We start from the raw sequence: 21,138 nt of genomic DNA, 5'->3' as shown, positions 1-21,138 counted from the left end.
AAGCTTGACAGCAGTGGTGGCCTTGGGAGAGCTACCACTTAAAAAGAAGCCCCCATGGCCTTTGCCTTCTTGGGACACCAGAAGAAGCAATGCCCAGAAGACATCTCTGCAAGACTGAGCAGACCAGGGCTTGGCTATGTGACTCAAGCACAAAGGGTGCAGACCTGACTACACATACACAAGGAGGAGGATGAGCCACCTGACCTTTGTCCCTGTAAGATGAAGTGGCAGCAGCTGCCCAGGAGCCACGTGGTTGCCTGTAAGCCCACAGATTCTTCCATCTTCACTCACTGTGGAGTACCTACCAGCCACTAGAACCTAAAGCTTGTCAGCTGAACCTGTGACCATGGGGCTGCATCCCCTAGTTTCTAATGTTAGGACAGTTCTCTTCTTAGCGTGGCTAAGAAAATCAAGGCTTCCCAAGGCTGCTCATCTGTGTCGGGGACTCATTGATAAAGGCAAAGACCATAGTCACCCTGAGGTATGGAAAAAAAGTCCAAGAAAAACTGATGACCAGTGATGCTAGGACACAGTCAGAGAAGAGGACATAGCTGGAAGGAGTGTGTAAAGGCTGAAGTGTGGGTTCTGGGAAGACACCTGTGAAATACCTTGAGGTCCCTCCGCTCCAGGTGCAGGAGCTCAGAGCCCCGGATGTCGTGCCGCGTGAAGATGTCCTTATACTCACAGAGACTGAGGTGCTCCAGCCAGGCAGCAACCTCCTCTGTCCCCCAGAGGTGAACTGTCAGAGACGGAAAAGCACGAGTGCAGTGAATGCCCAGAGCCCAGCGCCAGGTAGGCAGCAGCAACCACCAAGACAGCCAGCAGTGTCACCCAAGATGTCTCCAGCAACCAGCACCCAAGACATCTCAGCAGAGACACTGAGGACGTCCCCAAAAGCCAGAATGCATCATCCAGCCACAGGCACAGGCACAATGCTCCAGCAGTGTAAAAGAGACAGAGATAACCTTCCTGAAGGGCATGCACTACAGGAGGGCTGATTACTCCTGCTAGGGGTGTCACTAGCCTTTAATTCTTAGATACCTCTGTGTCCCAGAAGAATTAACCAACACCAAACACAGAGGGAAGGGCTTTTGTGACTAAACAGCTGGAGCACTGCAAGGAGACATGCAGGGACCTAGGCCATGCAAAGTCAGATTCACCATCATTTACATAAACCCAATTCTAGACCAACATGCAAAGACATGCAAAAAAAAAAATCAAACAGGAGCTGCCCCGAGTGGTAGCAGATGCCACACCAAATCCAGCCCTGGTCCCCAAAGGTGCCAGGCACAGACATCATGCTCCGGCCCGACTACTGAGATACATTTTAAGCCCCAATTTACTGATCCAAAGGGGGGAAAGTCCTTTAGCATCATTTTCTATTGATTTCTTCACCCACAATCACTCCTGGCCTGGAGTCAATGAGTCAATTAAAAGGGAATCAGCAGCCTGCCAGAGGGAGCAGGCACAGAGGACCCCAGCACAGTCTTGCGTCCAGTGTTCTGTGTCTCCAAGTTTGTCTCGTCATTCCTGTTGTCATCCTCCCCACCATAATCTCCCAAACTCAGGGAGGCAGGTCAGCTCACTTGCCCATCACCCCACAGTCTCCATTGAAGGTGCATTCGAGCAGGACATGACATCAGTCAGTACCCAGACAGAAAGAGAGGAAGCAAGCAAAGTATGGTCTTACAGCTATAAGACGGACTAGTACAGCCAGTGTGACTAGGGATCATAGCACAAGGACCATAGCACAAGGACCAAGAGGAAGAGCCTCAATGCTGAGGGGAAAGCAGAGAACTGGGCCAGGACAGCTGGCACTGACAGCCAGAGACACACAGGACAGGGCCAGATACCAGGGCCTCCTAGGCTACTGTGAACTTCTTTGTTCTTATTGTTTTTCTCCTTTTTAAACTTGGTCACAAGGCGGAATTTACCACTGCGGCTGCGTTTAGTAAGATCCAGCATCACATTCTGTTGGAGAGAGTAAGAAACACTGAGAATCTGAAACTCATTTGCCAAGATCTAATCTGCACTTGGGGGTTGGAAGTAGAGAAAGATACTTTGTTCATTAGATGTTTTATTCTCTTACTTGTTCTTTTACATTTGTCTGTGTGCTTCTTAAACATGTATGTGTGGGAGACAGAAATAGGTGTTGGATCCCACGGAAGTGGAGTTATACAAGTAGTTGTGAGCCTCCTGATATAGGGGCTGGGAACCAAACTCAGGTCCTCTGGAAAGGCAGTATGTCCTCTTAAACACTAAGCCATTTCTCCAGTCCCAACATCCTCATTCTCATTCTTAGTTTTACACACTGCTGACAAAGGCTCCAACTATGTTAAGAGGACTTTGTCTCATATGCTACAGAAACCTAAGATGGCCTTTTCTCTTGACCCCTTCTATTCCATCTCTAAGACACCAGAAACCCAGAGGCAGCCTAGGGGCTTGTCCTTGCCAGGTGGTTCCCTCTTAGATCTTCTTCAGCTTCCTCTCCTGCTGTAGGTGGATTCTATTCAGGCACAATATGCCCTGGATCCAAACTATCAGATACATGCCAAGTAGGAATCTCTTAAGCACCTGTAGATTCAACAACCTCCAAGAAACTACAATTTATCTAACCATAGCTTCACCTCTTGCCACCTGCTCTCCCGGCTCCCGACTCCCAGTCAAGTCTATTTCAGAGGCAGTGAGGACCCACTTACCAAGGGTCACTTTTCATTCCCAATCCTCAACTCCTTCCTCCATGCCTAAATTTCTCCCTGCCTTGAGGCCCATCTTAGTAGAAGGGTCTCCAGACGGCATACCAGGGGCTCCAATCCAAAGCAGCCTCAATTCCCAAGCCTCAAGGACTATACTGGACACAGGGACTAACGGCATGAGCCACTAAAGCCAGGACCACATACCTCTTCCTCACCAGGCTCCATTGGCTGGCAAAGCCAGGGAGTGTCTGTCAGCTTCCTGAGCTGCCGGTCCATCTCGACTAGGGCAGCCCCAAGCCGTTCCTTCTGCGGGGGATCCAACTGCTGCTCCAGAAGAAGAGAAAGAGATGAAGATGCTAACCATAGCAAGCCTGGCCCAGCCAAGACAACTGGGAACAGCTTAGATCAAGCTCCTTATGAGTTGTTATAAAAACTTGGCAGAACTGAAGCTACAGGTAAGGCCTGAGCCCAGAACGCCCCTTTCCTTAGGCAACAGGTAAGAATGGATGGACCTCTACCCTGGCTTAGGGAAGCCACAGGCAGCAGCCTTGGCACCTGGCCAGATGCAGCCCCCTTGGGTTCTGTCACTAAGCAGGCAGGCCATGCTTCTCCTGCACAAGCATGGGAGGTAGCTAATACAGCAGGTGGAGCATTCAGGACAGCACCTCTTTGGAGTGGAGAGTGAGACACTAGTCCTGGGGTCTCTGCTAGGCCCTTCCATGTCATATTCAGGCTAGTGGCCACCCAGCTGAGCAAGCTCCTAGAATTCAGCAACACCCCCATTCCTGCCCAGTGAACCAAGGGGGTTAACTCAGCAGACAGTGTAGCCCATGTGAAGGTGTGACTGCCACCTAGCCACAGGAAGAGTAGAAACATGTTTTGTCCACCACACAGATACTGTTAAGGGCATCTATAACATTTGACAACACCCTCGCTGGCTGAGATGCTGCCAAAGAATGTAGCCACATTACACGGTTTTGAGGCCCCTTCCTTCAGGCTTGGGACCCTGGGCTGAAAACTACTACTCCATGGTGTCCACCCTGGTGACAAGGGTCATGTCACATACAGCCAGAGCCCTCCTAAAGCTTATCAGCTCACCAGGGCCATCTTGCCAGCCAGCAGCAGCTCTGTCTCACTGCGTAGTGCTCTGATGTTATTCACCATCTCCAGAACAAAGCTGCAGTTCAACCCCTGAGAAGAACAGATGCATCCAAGTGGAAGGCCAAGAGCTGCAAAGGAGGGGAGGAGCCAGACCCAAAAACCCAATTACCTCTGAAGTTCTGGGCTTGCCGTATACTCGCTCCATGGCTTTGGAGCTGGCATTGACAGCGTGTGCGAGTTCCTGTTCCATGTCTCTGTGGGACTGCGCTATTTCCCGAATGCTGATGAAAAGAGGCACATGTCAAGCCTTACACACTGCTTATGAACACACCCAGAAGACACACGCACAGGGGTTGGTCTGACACACCAGTAGAGATAATGGCTCAGCCTCTCAGTCACAGCCACTGACATTATCACATCCTGATAACAACAAATAGTGGACTTAGGATTTAGATGGAAAATCCGATACCAAATCCTGGCTTTTCCAGAGAGAAAATTATATAAAATGAAACCTCTCATGAGGTGGAAAGCAAGCAAACAGCTTTGCATGTAGGATGGTCATCAAGAAACTCACGGCACAGATGCTGCACCAGGCCACACTATTCTGCAGCCTCAAGTTAGACCCATCTCTGATGGGGGAACCCGGTGTAATGATCAGCTCTGAGTCAGACCAGCCTGGGCAAGACTAAGAGCCAACCAGAGGGTATAGAGAAGCGAGGTGAGGTGAGGTGAGGTGGGATGACAGCATGCTAGGAGAAAAGCTTGGGAGCGGCTTGTGAAAACCACGGGACACATGGACCTGCTGACGGCTCTCAGGAGGCAGATGTAGTAAGCATACCTTCCCGGCAGGCTTCCTAGGCTACCAGGGACTACAAAGTGATAGATAGGGTCATGCCCTTACAAAGCAAGGAACTAGATAAACACGGCTAACGTGCAAGGGAACAGAATGGGGTTGCACCAGGATCAGCTGCTTGTCAAGGAGAGACAACAGCATGGAGGCAGATGTGCCTAGAGATGCCCACAAGGACCAAAGAGAAACTGACCTGCTAAGGAGCCTGAAGCCTCTGCACACCAGAGCAAGGCAAACACTCTGGGAAGAACACACAAAGCACCCTCAGACAGAGCGAAAGAAAAAGCCCAAGAGAAACAGGAAACGGACGACCAAGGGCACTGACTGATTGCAGCTTGACAAGGGAGCTGAGAGAGGCTAAGCTGTTGGAAGAACACTAGCTGCTGGAGAGCCCGGATGAGTAGGGAGAAGCCTGCAGTGGCAGTGCCAAAGAGCAACAGCAGCTCTAAAATCACTTGTAAAGGACAGCTGAAACAAGAAAAGGCCTGCTGATTTTCCCGTATAAATAGCAGAGCAGGGTGCACACTGCTCTCAAGGTCAGTCTAGCCTTTCTCAGAAACCCAGCGTGGGATTTAAAGCTTTAGTGGCTGTGAAAATCCCTGTGGATCTTAAGTTTTCAGTGTATAAACCTGAATAATAAACAAGAAGCCTAAGGAAGCAATCTAAGCCAGGGGAAGTCAGGCTCAGGCCACACCATGAAGCAGAGCCAACAAACAGGACCTGGAGAAGGCCCAAAGCCTTCAAGGCCTCAAGGAACACAGCAGGTCCTACCTGTGAATGAGGCCCCCTGCTGCCTGTCCAAACTGGTCCATCTGGGTAGCTTCCTCCTCAGACAGGATCTCAGGGTGCAGGGAAAAGGATGGTGGGCGGGGCAGCTCACACTTCTGTTTGTCTTCCCAAGACTTCAGAGTGTTCTCAAAGGCCTAAGACATGAGAACTCAAGAGTCAGGTTTCCTCCTGTGCCCTCCAGAGGGTTAGCAACCATCTATTCACAACACACACTCCAGGAGTTAAAGGGTTCAGCAAGGTAACAGCTATGTATAGAAAGCTTAATCTTTCTGTCTTTTGGAACATATAACCTTAGCTGGCCTCCTGTCTCTGGATTACTGAGACTATAGGGTACACCACTCTGTCATGAAAAGAAATCCAAGAGCAAAGTATGAAACACTTTTGCCTCCTTTATGAATGTACAGGTGAGGGCATGAGTAAGCCACAGGCAACCCAGACCCCACCAGCTCCTGGGGGCAATTGCTCTTACCCTATCTCTGGTCAGCGTCTGTGCCCTGTTCTTGTGCACGATCCGAATGTAGCCAGGGGGCTGGATCCAGGCTTCCCCATCCACCTGCACAGGCACACCCTCGTCCCCCAGGATGGAGATCTTCACTGTGCGACACTGAGTGGATGCCATACTATTATTTCGGTGCCAGAGCATTTAAAGCACCCACCGGCCTTGCTGCCTTCCTGCCCCCCCCCCCCACAGACATTAACTTGGCCCTCCTTTTCTATCCTCTTCTGTGTTGCTCCATCTGCCTCACCTGTCCCCTCTCCAGACATTTGGGATAGGTAGATGATGAGGCTCTGCAACTCTTTTTTACAAGAATGTGCCCAAGAAAGAAAAGGTAAGCTTTAAACAGCTGACTGCTGGGGACCAATAAAATGCAGGAAGACACCACCAAATCTCACCCAATAGATTTTATCAGCACTGCACTGTATGTACAGTCCACAAGTGGGTGGACCTGTACCAGCTCATTAAAATTAGAGACAGGAACCCTGCACTGCCTGCCCTCTCTGACTAGCCTCAGAGTTGTCTGCCAGACCCTGGTGGGCTCATTCACTGCCACAGACAGCTCCATGTCCTCAGTGCACTGCTTCTGCAGCAGACTGAGCTCAGTGGGGTCTTTTCTAGCTCAGCAAGGTTCAGAGCTCTCATTAGGAGAGGGAGGCAGAGGGGCTGCCCTTCACTTCCTTGGATCTGCACTGTGAGCAAATCAGAAGCACTAGACCAGGCCCTGCCTCTCCAAATAGGGATGAGCTCCAGAAGCGGGTAGGCTAGACGTCTGGAGCAGCATGACCAGTACCTGGGCAATCCGATGATGCTGTAGCTTAATTACACGAGACACAGCCATCTGCATGCTGCCGAACACAGCAACCACCTCCAGAATCTTATCATCGAATGATGGAGCTGCAAAAGTCTGAAAGAGCCAGCATGAAAGCTGTCTGCCCTACTTCCCCAAACAGGACTCCCTCTTATCTGCTTCCTGCTCTGGGGGTTCTGGTGAGGCAGACAGACCCACACCCACATACGCTAAAGTGATGGTGGTAAATGTAGCACAGGGTGGGGTTATCTGTTACCCAGAAGCCCACTGCCTTGGACTAGCTCTCACATTTGCTACTTATTAGACTTGAGACTTCAGGCAAGTTATTCATACCCTTCTTCCTTCAGAGGGAGATAACACTTATTGCTCCTTAAGGGGAGGAACATGAAATGAATGTGCTAACAGATGCCAAGTGCTTACAACAGTGGCCCACACATAAGTCTGCAATAAGTGCTAGCTGGTATTTTTAGTTACATGCAAACCCTGCCTGTCAATATCTTCCTATGTTGTTGGCATAAATGCCAGACTCCTGTCCTTGGCTTCTATAACCCTATGCAATGCAGGCCCTATGGTCATCTCCCTCTTCCGCGCACATATTTCACATTGCAGTTGGGGAACCTTTTTCTATGCACTCTGCCCCTTCTTACTTCTGAGCTTTCATATCTTGTTTCTTCTGGCCAACACAGTGTACTTCCCATCTGGTGCCTACCAACTTGGCCAGCCTAGTTCAAGTGTCAGCTGCTCCTCACTGATCATGTGCATCTAGACCTGACTTCTAGACAGCAGGCCAACTAGTGAGGGAGCCTGTTTATCTGGTTGTCCTCCATGCCCACTGGTAAGACCTGGGAGATATTCCATCTAGTCACACCTCACTGACCTTTGCTAAGCCCAGCCGACCCTCCTCAAACCCCATACGTACATCATCTTCCTTGGTGCCCCCCCAGAAGTTGGTCCCTCCGGCATAGCTGGGAATGTTGAGGACAGCAATTCCCTGAAGACTCGGGAGGGGAATCGGGCGCCCATCACACTAAGCCGCAGAAAGGAAGACAGAGAGAAAAAAGGGAATGCTCAGCATGCACCAGCTGGAGGCCTAGGGCGAGGAGGCTCCTCAGGGAGCCCATGCTCGGCATGGATGATCTATAGTCAAGGACGGAAGATCACCCACCGAGCCAGAAGCTACCACTCACCTCCAGCAGGACCTTTTGCTCCAGGTTCCTGTAGGTTCTGTGCAGCAGCTCTTTGGTGCCAAGGACACCATACCACATCATGTTCTTAGTCCGACTCCTGGAAAAAGAAGTACCACCTTGGGCAGGGTTTCTCTTACAGTAACCTGAGTTACTGCTATGAAGCTTGGGGACAACACAACTGTGTACAACAGGATACTGGAACAAGATAGTCTGGGCTTCTCAGACATGCAAGAACAGTAAATTTACCAATGAGGAAATATGCTACAAACTGACACTCAGCCAAGAAAGCAATCACACCCTGAAAAGCAAGTAAGTGGCCCTCAAAAAAATTTTATATATCATGACTTGTGGCCATAAAATTAAGCCGAAGAGATGACTAGTGGATAAAGTGCTTGCAAGCATGAGGACTGGTGCTTGAGTCATCAGAACCTACTACAACTGGATACAATAGAGCATATCTGTAATCCCAGGGCACCATGGCTTGATGGGAAGCAGAATAGGAGAATCCCCAGAACCCCACAGACCAGCCAGGCAGCACACAGCCGCTCTTACAGAAGACTGCCTCAAAACAAGGTGGAAAGCAAGGACCACATGACACCTAAGGTAGTCTTCTGACTCTACACGTACACTGTGGCATGTGCTCATCTACACCCACTCATAAACATATGAATAAGTAAATAAATCTGTGCTTGCCATAGAGAATTTGGAAAACACAGAAAAGCACAAGAGAAAATAATCTCCAAATCCCCACTCCTCTATATCCTCCATATCCTGATGACAACTGGGAGGGTGCTAGGCAGGCTGTAGATGAGCAGAGCTCTACAAACAGTGCTGGGACGGTGGCCTCGCAGCACACTCGTATCACCTTCCTCTAACACGTCACCATAGACTTTGATGCTGGGTAAGAGCATCCACATCACTGGCTTCCTGATACCCAGGTTGCCCAAGCTGGCCAACCCCAGGGTGGAGCCCTCCCCTTCTAAGCTGGCCGCTTCCCACCCCTCTACTGACAACAAGAGTACCTACCTGCATTTCTCTGGGTGTTCATCACGCTTGTTGTTAAAGTCGAGAGATATCTTTGCATCCAAGCCAATGCCAAAATAGTTGTTCATGACACATTTCTCTGTGTAGTACTCTCTGCAAAGATGAGTTTAAAGTCTCACAACAGTCCTGCCTGACAAGTTATTCCATGACTGACCTCTTGCCATTTCTCCCATAGAACAAAACTCATGACTTTTTCCATTTTTTTTCTCCCACTTTGGTTGTTTGTTTCATTTTCCTGTGTTTAGAGTTAGAACCTGGAACCCTGATTCAGGGTTTGTTTGCGGTGTTTGTTTTGGTAAGAGCTCTACTGAGATATAATTCATATGCCATGTCACTACCACTTTAAAGTACATGAATTCAACAGTTTTTAGTACAGTACATTCAGAGTCTGTTATCTCTACAATCAGTTTCAGGGCCATCATCACAGAAAACTGGCTCCTACTTCCTCACTGGTGGTTCTGGCCCTGGAAATCACTGATCCTCTGGATGTGCCTATACAGGACCTGCCAAATAAATGGAATGAGACAGTGTGGCCTGTACATCTGGCTCTTTTCACTTATCCACCTTTATCTCTACTGCAAAGTCATCTTCCATTATGTGGCCATACCATATTCTTACCTAGCATTAACTGATGAACATTCAAACCCATTTATACTCTAGTAATGACTTGCGCACATTAGTGCCCATGCACTAGAGTTTGTATCATGGCAGAACCACTGGGACACATAGCCTCTGGTCTGCCCTTCTGAGGCACCACCAGCCAGGTTCCCAGATGTCTTCATGGCATGCTTCTCTCACATCTCTACACTGTCTAACCAGTCTCTGAAGTAAAAAGGACAGTGACTGAAAAAAACTCTAATGCCAAAAGCCTCCCTTCCCCAGAGCACTGCTGGTGACCCTGGGAAGACTTTGGCACTGTTCCCACACTCACCCACTCCTCTAGATCCATAGATGTGTCCTACCCCATGCCCTCCCCAGGTTCCATGGGAGGAAGATACTGTGAGGAAGGTAAGTTCTAAAAACTCCCATGGCACTCGACAAACCTGGCACTAGAATCCTAATACATTTTAGCTTACATTTCTTGCAAACTGATTAAGAAACAATCTCTATAGCAAGAGTCCTTCCTGATGATGCATCTAATCAAGTGCCATGTGACTTCTCAGAAAAGCTCTAGGGCCAAACTATTTTATAAGCTAAAGAACACATGATAAGAGTATTTATAGGCCTAGGAAGGAAAAAATAATGTGAAAAATAGGGTGCAAGGTTCTAAGAGGAGGCAGCTACCCATAACAGAAAGGGAAAGAACAGGCTTAGCCACAGATGGGCGCCTTCCATGACATCAGAGAAGGTAAACAAAGGAAGGCTCTTGGTCCAGGGCCCCATGAGTGCTGCTCCCCTAAGGACTACAGCTCTGGCCCTGCTGAGGAAAACCATCAGGGTCTGAGCACAACACCAGAAACAGAGACCCTTGTACCACCAGGCTAGAGACAGAAGAGCCACCTTTCCAAAGCAGGACCTCTGTAAACCACACAAGTACCCCATCACCACACCAGACAGTAAGAGCAGGCAACTTACACCCAGCTGCCACCAACCTCTAGCTGCCCACAGACTGCAATGAGCAGCGGGGGGGGGGGGCGGGGGGGGAACGACTAGAATACTGTCTTCTTTGGTATGAGAAATACTATCTACAATGAATTCTAACATATACAAGGGAACCATTTACCACTATGCAGATGTCCTCAAGGCCTTAGATCATAGCACAAGAGGCCACACCCCCACTAGAACACAGCATAGAGCAACGACCAAACTTTCTCTCTAAAATCCTCAAAGTAAGACACTGTCTCTAGGAACCCTAAGACCCAGGGAACAACCACCTAAAGGATCTTTCAATCCAGGAACACTAGAACCTATGGGATGGCAGATACCACAGGAAAAAAGAGACAAGGACAAAAACAATGTAATAAGCAAAGAAGAGTCAGCTCAGTCAACGTTAGTGTGGCCTGTTGCAGGGCCTGAGACAGGACAATAACGGATCTGTCTTGTGATGTCCTACAGCAGCCTAGGGAAGGCCCCTAGGCACACTTCCAAGGCTGTAAGTTTTCTTCATCTAAGAACAGCTGAAGAGAGCCTGCTACTCAGCTGTCCACTGATGGCGACTGATTTTCAGTCAGACCTCTGCACTCTGCATCCTAACAAAACATCCCACTGATACTGCTCATACTCACAAGTTTTCAGGTTCAGCATTAAAGGGATCAGCATTGATTAGCAAGCGGCTGATGACTGAGCCCCCTGGCAAGGAGCCAGACATCCCTGCCCGAACACCTGCAAGAGAAAGAAGATGAAGAACGTACTGGCCAGGAGCTCTAGACAGTGCAGACAGATCTCTAAGGTTGGTGCCACACATCCTACAGGACAACATTATGAACAATTCTCCAATGTGACTAACAACTCAAAAATCACCACTACCATCCCATAGTTATGGGACAAAAGTAGGTTGTATTGGACAGTAGAATTTAACACACAGTAGACACCCAAAAACTATCTCCTTGGGTTACCTGGTCATTATTTGAGTACTACACACCTTTTATTTAAACAAGTACCTTTCTAGGCTCAGGATACTACCTTATGAACTATTAGTCAAGGGAGAGCCCAAGAGCTCTCAAAACAACATGGGCTACTGACAGTGCTCTTGGTTGCCCACCAAAACTACATGGAAAAACTCTTGCTAAAGATACCGCATGCACACTTGGGTTTCAGGCCAGAGTGAAATCAATCTGGAACTGACCAGGAAATTCTCTCCCTCCTGGCTAGCTTTCACAGAGCTGAAATGTGTTATGTGGGCTGCTGGGGGGAAATATCAATGGTCTTACCAAGCACCCGACCATGCATGCTGCAAAACCAACCTGCCAGGCAAGGTGTGCCCACTGGCGCAGCAGTGGCATGACTATCGTGGGGTAACTAACCACTTCCTACCTGGATTTGTGGTTTGTGCCACAGATGGGGGATTTATGCCTAATACTGTAAACCTGGCCAACAGTCCATGACTGGGAAGAGTATAGGTCCTAAGAAAGAAAGCTGCTGCTGCTGTTGTTTTCCGAAACAATGATGAGGCCAAATTGCATTCTAACTATTTGTTTCTACCTATAGATTAGTGCTACACTCTACCTTGGTCAGAGAAGCTTCTGTATCCAGTGAACAGTGGTTAACGTATAGACCCTCTAACTGGTCAAAGTGCTGAGAATGAATGAGTGTTGAGTACTCTACCCTAAATGGGACAACTGTATCAGCCCCTCCTGAAGGCTTAGGAAACACTTGAGGAAACAGGACAGAAAAGGAAAAAAAAGAAAGAAAGAAAAAGAAAAGAAGAGCCAGAGCTTGGGGGAAGAAGGCTATGGCATGCTGCACTCTAACTCACAGCGGTACAACATCAAGCCCAGTCAAAACTCAAGCTTAGAGAGAGGAAGGTTCCTAAGGCCTTGGGCCTAGTTGAGGAGCAACTGGCAGTTGACAGCTTTGGGGGGAGAAAAGGTGGCTGCTGATAGGTTGCCCATACTGCAGTGTATAGCCCATACCTACCACACTAATAAGACTCAGACAATTACAAAAGCAAAAGCAATTTTTTTTTTAACTTAAGAGAAGGACATAAAGTAAGTAGAACATTGGAGGCCATAGCAGCGACCTAGAGGGGAGTGTTGGGTAGATATGATCAAAATACATTGTATACATGTATGAAATTGCAAAAGAAAAAAAATTAATTAAACTAAAAAGATACTTTTCATATAGTCACATAAACTATAGGTTCTGTCTATATTTCTTTTTTCTTTTTTTTTTTTTTTGTTTTGTTTTGTTTTTTGAGACAGGGTTTCTCTGTGTAGCCTTGGCTGTCCTGGACTCACTTTGTAGACCAGGCTGGCCTCGAACTCACAGTGGTCTACCTGCCTCTGCCTCCCGAGTGCTGGGATTAAAGGCATGCGCCACCATGCCCACCTTTCTGTCTATATTTCTATGGGTCTACAAGCTTTCCAAGGACAGCAACACTCTTACTCGTTCCATGACCCAGGGTACCACATGCCTATCGCCAGCAAGACCTCTAGCCTCATTGGATGGGTACTCCACACCTAACCTGAAATACCCCCAGGGAGGAATGGCTCACTTACTTGGATATAGGATCTTGGTGTTCAGAGCTGGCAGGCCGTCCCGGCTTCCTGTCTGGGGAGGGAGCGAAGCAGAGCTACCAAGGGACAGACCTTTGCTCATCAGCTTCTCACAAGGGGCTCTGGATGCTGCAAAACAGGACAACACACTTGACAGTCCCCAAAGTACAACAGAGCTGAAAGGAGTGACAACAAAATGGGCAGGAGGGCCGTGAGGATAAGGAGAGTTACAAGCCACTCATCAGCCAGCTGTTAAGTGTATGCGATGAAGAGTCCCTGAGGAAAGGTAGCGGAAAAGTACTCACACATACACTGGGGGCCTGGATTCATCTTGAAGGGACATAGACCCGGCACCAATGTGAGGGTAGAGAAAGCTGATCTCTAAGCACAGTTTTGATACAGAAGGCAAAAGAGTTCTGATTCTAATTAACACTGTGTTTACTTGGGGCCAGGTTCAATTCTCAGCACCCACATGGCAGCTCACAACTGTGTTTAACTCCAGTCTTGGCATCTGATACCCTCATACAGACATATATTCAAGCAAAACACCAATCACATAAAACAGAATAAATAAATCATCAAAAAACAAAAACAAAAAATACTATGTCTACTCTAGAAGATGCCCTGCCTTGTCCATGGTGCCAGGACAGGCTGATGGGAAGAGCCCTTCCTTTTGAAGACCTTTGCTGGGGTCTATTCTGAGGGGAATCAAGGTCTCAGTTTTGCTAGACACTTCTGAGCAGCTGTAGGAAGGCTCTGGGGACACCCAGGGAGGACAGGGATGCTCCTCATCAGAGGAGGCCCAGTTTCCTGCAGGTGATACAGCACACATGCCTCTACTACACACATCTCAGTGGCATGAAGGAGGCACAGATGTAGGCCACAGGTGGGAATATCAATTTACTCAAATGGCCAGAGCAAAGAGAAAAAGCACCTAAAAGTGTCCATGATAAGCTCACCAAGTATCACCCAAACCAAAGCTCAGCCATACCTTTTCGGTGGCTCCTCCCCTTGGCAATCACACAGCTCTCACTATGGGCAGATGGTAGGCACACCCTATTGTCAGTTTTCAGGTCCTTCTTCTCCTCAGACTCTGAGTGGGTCAGGACAAAACCCTGCTGCTCCTGAGTCTGGGCATTCTGCTCATCCACCGCTGGTAAAGAAAGAACATTTTTGCTAAGACTGTGCCAGTAAGGGTAAGGATGCTATAGGTTTTCTCTTCTTAATGGCAGTAAGGCTCAAGGCTCAAACCCAGAATCTTCCCCACAGCACACCTTAGTCCAGGGTCCTAGCTCAGTTTATGCACTAGCACTTGTGCATCCCAGCTAACAGGAAGATGTGGAGGTGAAGAGAATAACACAGAGGCCATAGCAGAAGAGTGGGTAGCATGGCCACACCAGTGACCAGGTGGGGTGTGACCACAGGATCCAAAGTGAGAAGAGGTGGATCTACTCAGAGTTAGTAAGGTATGAGGGAGGGGTGCAGTGTGACGTGTTGTCTAAGGCAGTGAGAGAGGACAGGAGGGTGTGGATGGTATAGGGTTGAGAAGTATCCTATGTGAGGAAGTCCTTGGGGCAGAATGACTTTGCTCCATAAGGATTCTGGTGCTACCTGGTGACTAAGAGACCCATTACCTTTTTCTGTGTGCTCTATAATCTGGCGAATTGCTTTCTTCAGGCTGTTTGCTCTCAGCATTAGCTGCTCCCGTGGCCGGAAGATCTGTGGCCGGGAGGGGCATGAGGAGCCCACCAGCCGGTCCCCAGCAGAGCTACAGATGTTTCCTGATCCATCCCCATCCTCGGCCTCCTCAGCAATGGTTGGAGGTGGGTTGGACAAAGAGGATGAAGCCTGAGACTCATCATCCAAGGTCTTGAGGAGAGAGTCCAGCTTCTCTTTCAAGACAGAGCACTAGAAAGGAGAAAAACGGCATGGAGAGCAAGCTCTTCCACACCTGCTGCTCCACCTACCCTGTGCCCAGGAACCCACCTTCTTGGCCATGACCTCCGACTCCTGTGAGCTCTCTGTTGTCTTCTCATAGGCCTTGCCTACCCGAGCCACAAAGTCCTTCACTGTCTCACAGAGCACTCTGTAGGAAACAAAAGGCAGCTGGGATAGGATCCTGGGGGGCATCCCTGCTGCCTCTCTGAAGCCCTGAAGGCCTGCCACTCACTTGGCTGATGAGATCACCACCGAATGCTGGTCGGAAGTCAAGATTTTAGAAAGATGGGCTGCAACTGAATCTTCATAGAAGAGAATTTGCTGCACCTATAGTCATACCAAAGCAGGGGCCGTTAGTCTCACAATCGACTGCAAGTGCATTGTTAGTTTTCCTGGGCCCTTCTGGTCCATCTTCTAAGACAACAGTCCATAGCCAAACATTAGCAGGGCTGCCCACTACTGTGGGAACAAGGCCAAAGCTTCACCAACCAGACTAAAATAATGAGTCTGAATGAAACAAAACCTGTCAGATCCAACACAGTCCACGCCTCTTCAGTCAGGACAATGAGACAAGCCTGGAAGCCCTAGTATGTAACACCAGTCTACCTCCAGTGACATGCTAGTGGCCAGCTCCCTGAATGGCCAGTCAGAGCAAGCTTCCTTTTCTACCTGACTAGGAACTTTGCCAATGAAGCCTTACTCAGCTCTACCCACCAATAGGAGAGCTCTACCGTTCTCTGCCCTCCCCATGGCCAGCAAGCCTTCCCACAGGCCAAAGAGAAACCATCTGTGTCAGAATCACGGATGTTTTCCTGAGCACTTCTTAGGCTCTGTACAAATATTCTCAAAACAAAAGCACTGGCCATTCCCCACCTGTGAAGCCATGCAAAGCAAGACTGGCATTCCTTGCTGACTGCTGCTGCCCTTTACCCCTTGTTTGGCAGACCAGTCACCCAGCAGGACCAACACAACATGCACCCAGCACTGCAGTCAGAGCATAAGACAAAGTCCCACCCCTCAGGAGCTTAGAGCAAATCCATGGAGTGGCCAGTGCTCAGCACAAAACACTGGTACTGATATCAGGGAGGAAGAGGAAGACAAAAAGACAAGCATGGAGACTTCTGGAAGCAGACAGGAGGGAGGCTGCAGTAGGTACTGAGCTATAGTCAGGAGTGTAAGACAACAGACAGGATTAGGCACAGGGAAGTCCCTCAAATCCTGGTGACAACTTAGGAAATCCCAAATGGCCATGAAGCCCTAGGATTGAGCCTGTTCGGCCTAAACCCAGCCCAATATTCTTGCTGTACTCCTTCAGGACCACACAAAAAGCTGAGTACATGAAGATCGCATGTGGTGGGCTGGGGCGCAGCTCAGTGGTAAGTGTAAGATCCTACTGTCATGCCCAACACTATAAGACAGAGAGAGCAAGAGCAAGCAGGCGGTGGTACCTCTGAGTCCTCGCTGAAGTCCTCAGTGACCGTGGAGGAGGAGGCCTGCCGAGGGAGCTTGGTCTCGTATGCCATGACACTCCACCTGCACAGGTCCAAAATCAGCTCAGTTGCAGGCTGCGCACCAGCACCCATCTGAGGACCTTCCAGAACCAACCCCTCACTGCTCCAATGTGGTCTGGTACCTTGATCTTAGTACTATTCTGACTTCTTTTTCTGGTGTTTGTTTTTTGAGACCAGGGCTAGTGTGACCCAAGTTAGCCTTAAACTCACTGTAACTGAGACAGAATGGCCTGACCCCTCAGAAACAGGAATGTCCCATCCAAGGAGGCCACAGTTTTACGCTCTAAAAGATAACTACCTATGCTCACTCTGGGGACAGAAAAGTGAGAACATGGGATTGCTCAAGTATGTGATGAGAAACAGTTTGCAGATCGTTACTAGACCCTGAACCAAGATCGTCAGACTGTGGTCACCTTCACTATAACCCTGATGGGTGCAAGAGTGGCCTCAAAAGATGGCCTGGAAGGGTACAGCACACTTTTTACTTTGTTTGCTTTTGTCCTTGTCAGAATCTATTATTTAAAAAAAAAAAATCAGAAAAAGAACTATATGCTCAGGTCCAGCTTGTATAAGTCATTTCAGAAGGCCCATGGTCCTGTCCTCACTGGTCTCAGACTAAGAAACCTGGTCACAGTGAGCAATGCTTCCTGGCCCAGCTGCCATTCCCATGTCCTGACCGCCCCACTCACCTGTCCAGCATCTTAGTACTGGCCCTCTCCAGCTTCGCCAAGATCTGAGGGAGCTGGGTGTCGTCATCACAGGCAGAGCCCCAGCCAAGAACACGGGCCAGGTCGTTCCCTGTCCCCAGGGGCAGCACACCTAGCTGACACTGGTGGAAACAGTGGGAAAGCGTATAACTTTGACACCAAGTCTAAGAACCACACCCATCCAAGACCAACCCTGCCAATGCCATCAGTGGCCACAGGAAGTGCAGGAGGTCTGATCTGACATGTGTAGCCTGTACATTCTCAGCAGAGCCCACCAGAGGGGACAGGTGGGCTTTGGGATCAATAGCAAATGCCAGGACCCCAGCCCTTCTTCACTTCTTCACATGCCTTGACAACCCTTGAGGGTCCCTGGTTTCTATTACCCCTCCTTTCCCAAAGACACTGAAGTATTCAAACCTGAGGAGTCAGTTTGTAACTCCCCAAATATGTCTCCACCCACTCTGCATCTCACTCAGTGAGGCCAAACTCACTTTCCAATAGCTGTCTCTCCCACCATTCCACACCCCTGTGACCTCTAGGGCCTATCAAAAGCCATGCTAAAGCAGTCTGAACATACAAGACCTAATCTTTGCACACATTTACCTATCAGTTGGTGGCTTCCTCAAATTGACCCCAGCCCTGCTATATCCTCCTAGACTGAGCAGAGGAAACACAGAGAAATCCTGTCTTGAAAAACCAAAAGAAGAAAAAGAAAAAAAAAAGTATGAGGGATGAAGCTGGGACCCATAAGGTCTCACCACACAGCACGTACTAGAAGCCAAGAGAAGAAACAGTGCCACATACAAGTCTGGGGAACCCAGGGGTGCAGGGTAGAGTTGACAGAGCTCTGAGAAACACAAAGAAGCCATAGGAGACAAATGTTCACAGAGCTTGACTGAGTCTAACAACCACATTCACAGTCTTCCTACCAAGGCAACAGTAAACTCACAAGCCAGTCAACAAAACTAACTGTATACTACAGTCCCACCACGAGGGGGCACTGCTCCCTTTTCTAGAGTTACTTACTGGTGGCTGTCAGTAAGCCCTGACCTACCTCTACTCCAGACAACACACAAAGTATCACTTAGTGAGTAGGACTAAACAGAGAACACAAAAATCACTGAAAACTGAGGAACAACAAAAATTATAAAGAAGAGAAAAATTACAAAACATAAAAGTATGGATTTGTTTGGTTTTGGTTTTTCAAAACAAGATTTCTGTGTAGCCCTGGGTGTTCTGGAACTTACTCTATAAACCAGGCTGGCCTCAAACTCACAGCTGTCTGGCTAGAAAAATGATCTTTAATGACAGGTGAGGTGCTAATAAAACAATGATGGTGAGACATCAACTTTTTAATGTGATTACCTTAATAGAAAACAAGACAAAAGCAGGGGATTCATTTAAAGTGTCTGTCCTGTAAGGCTGTGTTTGACTTTATCGTTATTAAAAAATAAGACTTTCTATTTACAAAGTTGGGCAAAATAAAAAGAATAAGCCACGTGACAAAGGAAGATTCTATGTCACTTGGAATATGAACTGGAGCAGTCCTGACGAGTACAGTTTGGCACTTAAATATTTAAATAAGGGGCTCCTCAAAAGAGAAGATTCTGGAACACAAGCAGGATTTCGCCAGGGCAGTCTCAGCCCTCCAGCCCCTGCACTAGGGGCTCCTGTAGGCCTCCTGCTGCAGCCCATGGAGAACTGCCACTCCTGGCTGTCCATGAAGCAGAGTATGGAACCATTTCATCAGTACAGGACGGACTAGCAGGTGAATACCACCTGAACTGTGCACATTCTGACACAAGCAACCTGAGCGACGGTCATAACCGTGTGCACAATGACTGGTTACTAAGAAAGGGGGCTGGGAGTGAAAATTCAGTGAACACAGTAAGCAATCAGGATAACCTATTTTTATTTTGCCTAGTAAAAACTAGGCAATTAGGTTCAATGAACGGTAGCTGTAACTTTAGAGGGTAAAGATTCTTTCTTCCTTTTCCTTTCAAGCCAGAAGCACCCAGCATTTAGGTATGTCACCTCCCAGGAGAGGGGGAAGTTAGGGGACTACAGCCACCACACTCCTTCTCCATATAAGGCCTGATGCCATGCTGTTTTCACAGCTGCCTGACCTACCTGATCTTCCCATTCATCCATTACAGTGGGCTGTCCCTTAACCCAGGTACCTGTTTGTGAAGGTTGAGGCTGTCGATTTCAGAGAGGACCCAGCCAACACTGCCATCCCCGCCACACACCAGAATCCGGAAGGTGTCAAACTTCTGAAATAACCGTAAGCTGTAGAGAATGAGAAGCCAGAAAAATGAGTGTACTCCAAGACAAATGACAGGTTTGTCTGGGCTGAGCTTAGGAAAGCACCCTGGTCCACGCGGCTAAACCTGCAACCAGGCCAAGCCCAGGTTTATGAGGCAACAGGCTCAGCGCACATTTTTGTGGATGATGGTACCAGATCCCAGAAGCTCCTCCAACCAGAACCAGGGAGGAGATAATAACACATCTCAGAGAGTATCAAGACAGTCTCACTTGATGTCAGCTCCACATCCCAGCCGAACACTAAATCCAAGAATCCCTATCCTTCACTGTCTTCACACATGTACTAACCACCAGCCCATCTGGTGGCTTGCCCTGAGCCTTGACCCCACTCACCCTGGCTACAGATGCCCACACTATGCCCCTCTACAGCACTCATCCCCACAGCCCCCCTAGCCACGTAATTCAGTCTCTCCCTTAACTTTGTCTCCCTTTTGGGCTCCTGTGGGTCACATGGCCCCTCCTCCCAGTCATATGCCACCACGGCCTCTTCTCACTTCTCACACTCTTCCTGCAGACTTCATCCCTGCTTTCCCTTTTAGAACTATACAGGTACTGATACACCGTGCACCCCTCAAGCTCCAAGCTCATACCTCTACCAGGATACATACCTCTGGTGTCCTACAGGGCCTCCCACCGGATATGTCCCTCCTCAGACATGTTCCTAGCCCAGCCCTTCCTTCCCCTAATAAGCTTCCAACAAAACCTTTCAAATAAGACTTCAGTCATACACTTTGTTGAAAGGCTTGCTAATTAAAAGACTGCTATCCCTCCTTTTCAAGAAGAGTCAAATACTTCAGCAAATAACTGGAGCCCTCTCTGACAAATATCTGGTGCCCTCAGCTCCCCCAAGGTCTGACCCAGTCCCCAACATGTGTATAGAAGGTGAAGGCAAAATTATAGAGTGAGCACACTGGCTGCCCCCAGAGGCCAGCACATTGGAGACACTAAAATACTGGCTTAACGTAGGCACCCTTATCACAGATCGCAAGGAAGCCAGTGCCTTCCTCCATATAAGTGACCAAGGGTCAAACCATGTAACCCTAACTATCCAAGTATGCTGCCTTTTCACTAGTGGCCTTGCAGACCCTGTCTCTAGTGGAGCTGGCCACAAAGGAAGTGCTCAGAACAACAGGACATTGCCTCAGATCTGAACCTAAGTTCTGAGCAACCCGGTTGCATTTGACTTCCAAGTGGTGAGAAAAATATTTACATGTATCTTTCAAATGTTCACCAATCCTCAGATAGGTAATGAACTGTATGATGTCAGGTGCTTCCCAGAAACAAGAAGCAAGTAAACCAACGCCCATGCTACCTCTATTAGACTCACTCTATCAATCAAGGAGCTCCTGCATGTCAAAATCCAGCTCTACTGTGCAGTTTGCCTACCACAGCACAGTGGAGTTTTCAAGCAATATCTCTGGCAGCGCATGTACAGCCACCTGAGCCTGTTCAGCGCAGTGAAAGCTGCAGGTATGATGCTTTCAATCTCCCTGCTGTTGAACTGAGACTAGTTCCTATCAACCTCAGAA

The 21,138-nt window shown here is 48.6% G+C and overlaps 1 protein-coding gene across 4 annotated transcripts in view; it reads right to left on the bottom strand.

Moving 5' to 3' along the window:
* DGKD (diacylglycerol kinase delta) overlaps positions 1-21,138 on the bottom strand; it is a 91,025-nt gene that overhangs the window by 2,265 nt on the left and 67,622 nt on the right. For 3 of the 4 annotated variants that reach the window (XM_084780463.1, XM_084780465.1, XM_084780464.1), the window contains 20 exons: positions 19,465-19,573; positions 17,267-17,406; positions 16,515-16,599; positions 15,299-15,393; positions 15,115-15,214; positions 14,763-15,036; positions 14,120-14,281; positions 13,132-13,257; positions 11,200-11,296; positions 8,957-9,067; positions 7,931-8,027; positions 7,663-7,770; positions 6,726-6,839; positions 5,906-6,040; positions 5,419-5,570; positions 3,967-4,078; positions 3,795-3,887; positions 2,901-3,020; positions 1,854-1,971; positions 609-739 (listed from right to left, as the gene is read on the bottom strand). In XM_084780463.1, the coding sequence (XP_084636589.1) occupies positions 609-739; positions 1,854-1,971; positions 2,901-3,020; positions 3,795-3,887; positions 3,967-4,078; positions 5,419-5,570; positions 5,906-6,040; positions 6,726-6,839; positions 7,663-7,770; positions 7,931-8,027; positions 8,957-9,067; positions 11,200-11,296; positions 13,132-13,257; positions 14,120-14,281; positions 14,763-15,036; positions 15,115-15,214; positions 15,299-15,393; positions 16,515-16,599; positions 17,267-17,406; positions 19,465-19,573 (2,479 nt within the window). The remainder of the gene's footprint in view (positions 1-608; positions 740-1,853; positions 1,972-2,900; positions 3,021-3,794; positions 3,888-3,966; positions 4,079-5,418; positions 5,571-5,905; positions 6,041-6,725; positions 6,840-7,662; positions 7,771-7,930; positions 8,028-8,956; positions 9,068-11,199; positions 11,297-13,131; positions 13,258-14,119; positions 14,282-14,762; positions 15,037-15,114; positions 15,215-15,298; positions 15,394-16,514; positions 16,600-17,266; positions 17,407-19,464; positions 19,574-21,138) is intronic. The other variant, XM_084780462.1, reaches the window with a different exon arrangement.

This window comes from Acomys minous (genome assembly GCF_964271855.1).
Source record: "Acomys minous genome assembly, chromosome: 4".
Classification (NCBI taxonomy): Eukaryota; Metazoa; Chordata; class Mammalia; order Rodentia; family Muridae; genus Acomys; species Acomys minous.
This window is presented reverse-complemented; position numbering and strand designations above follow the sequence as displayed.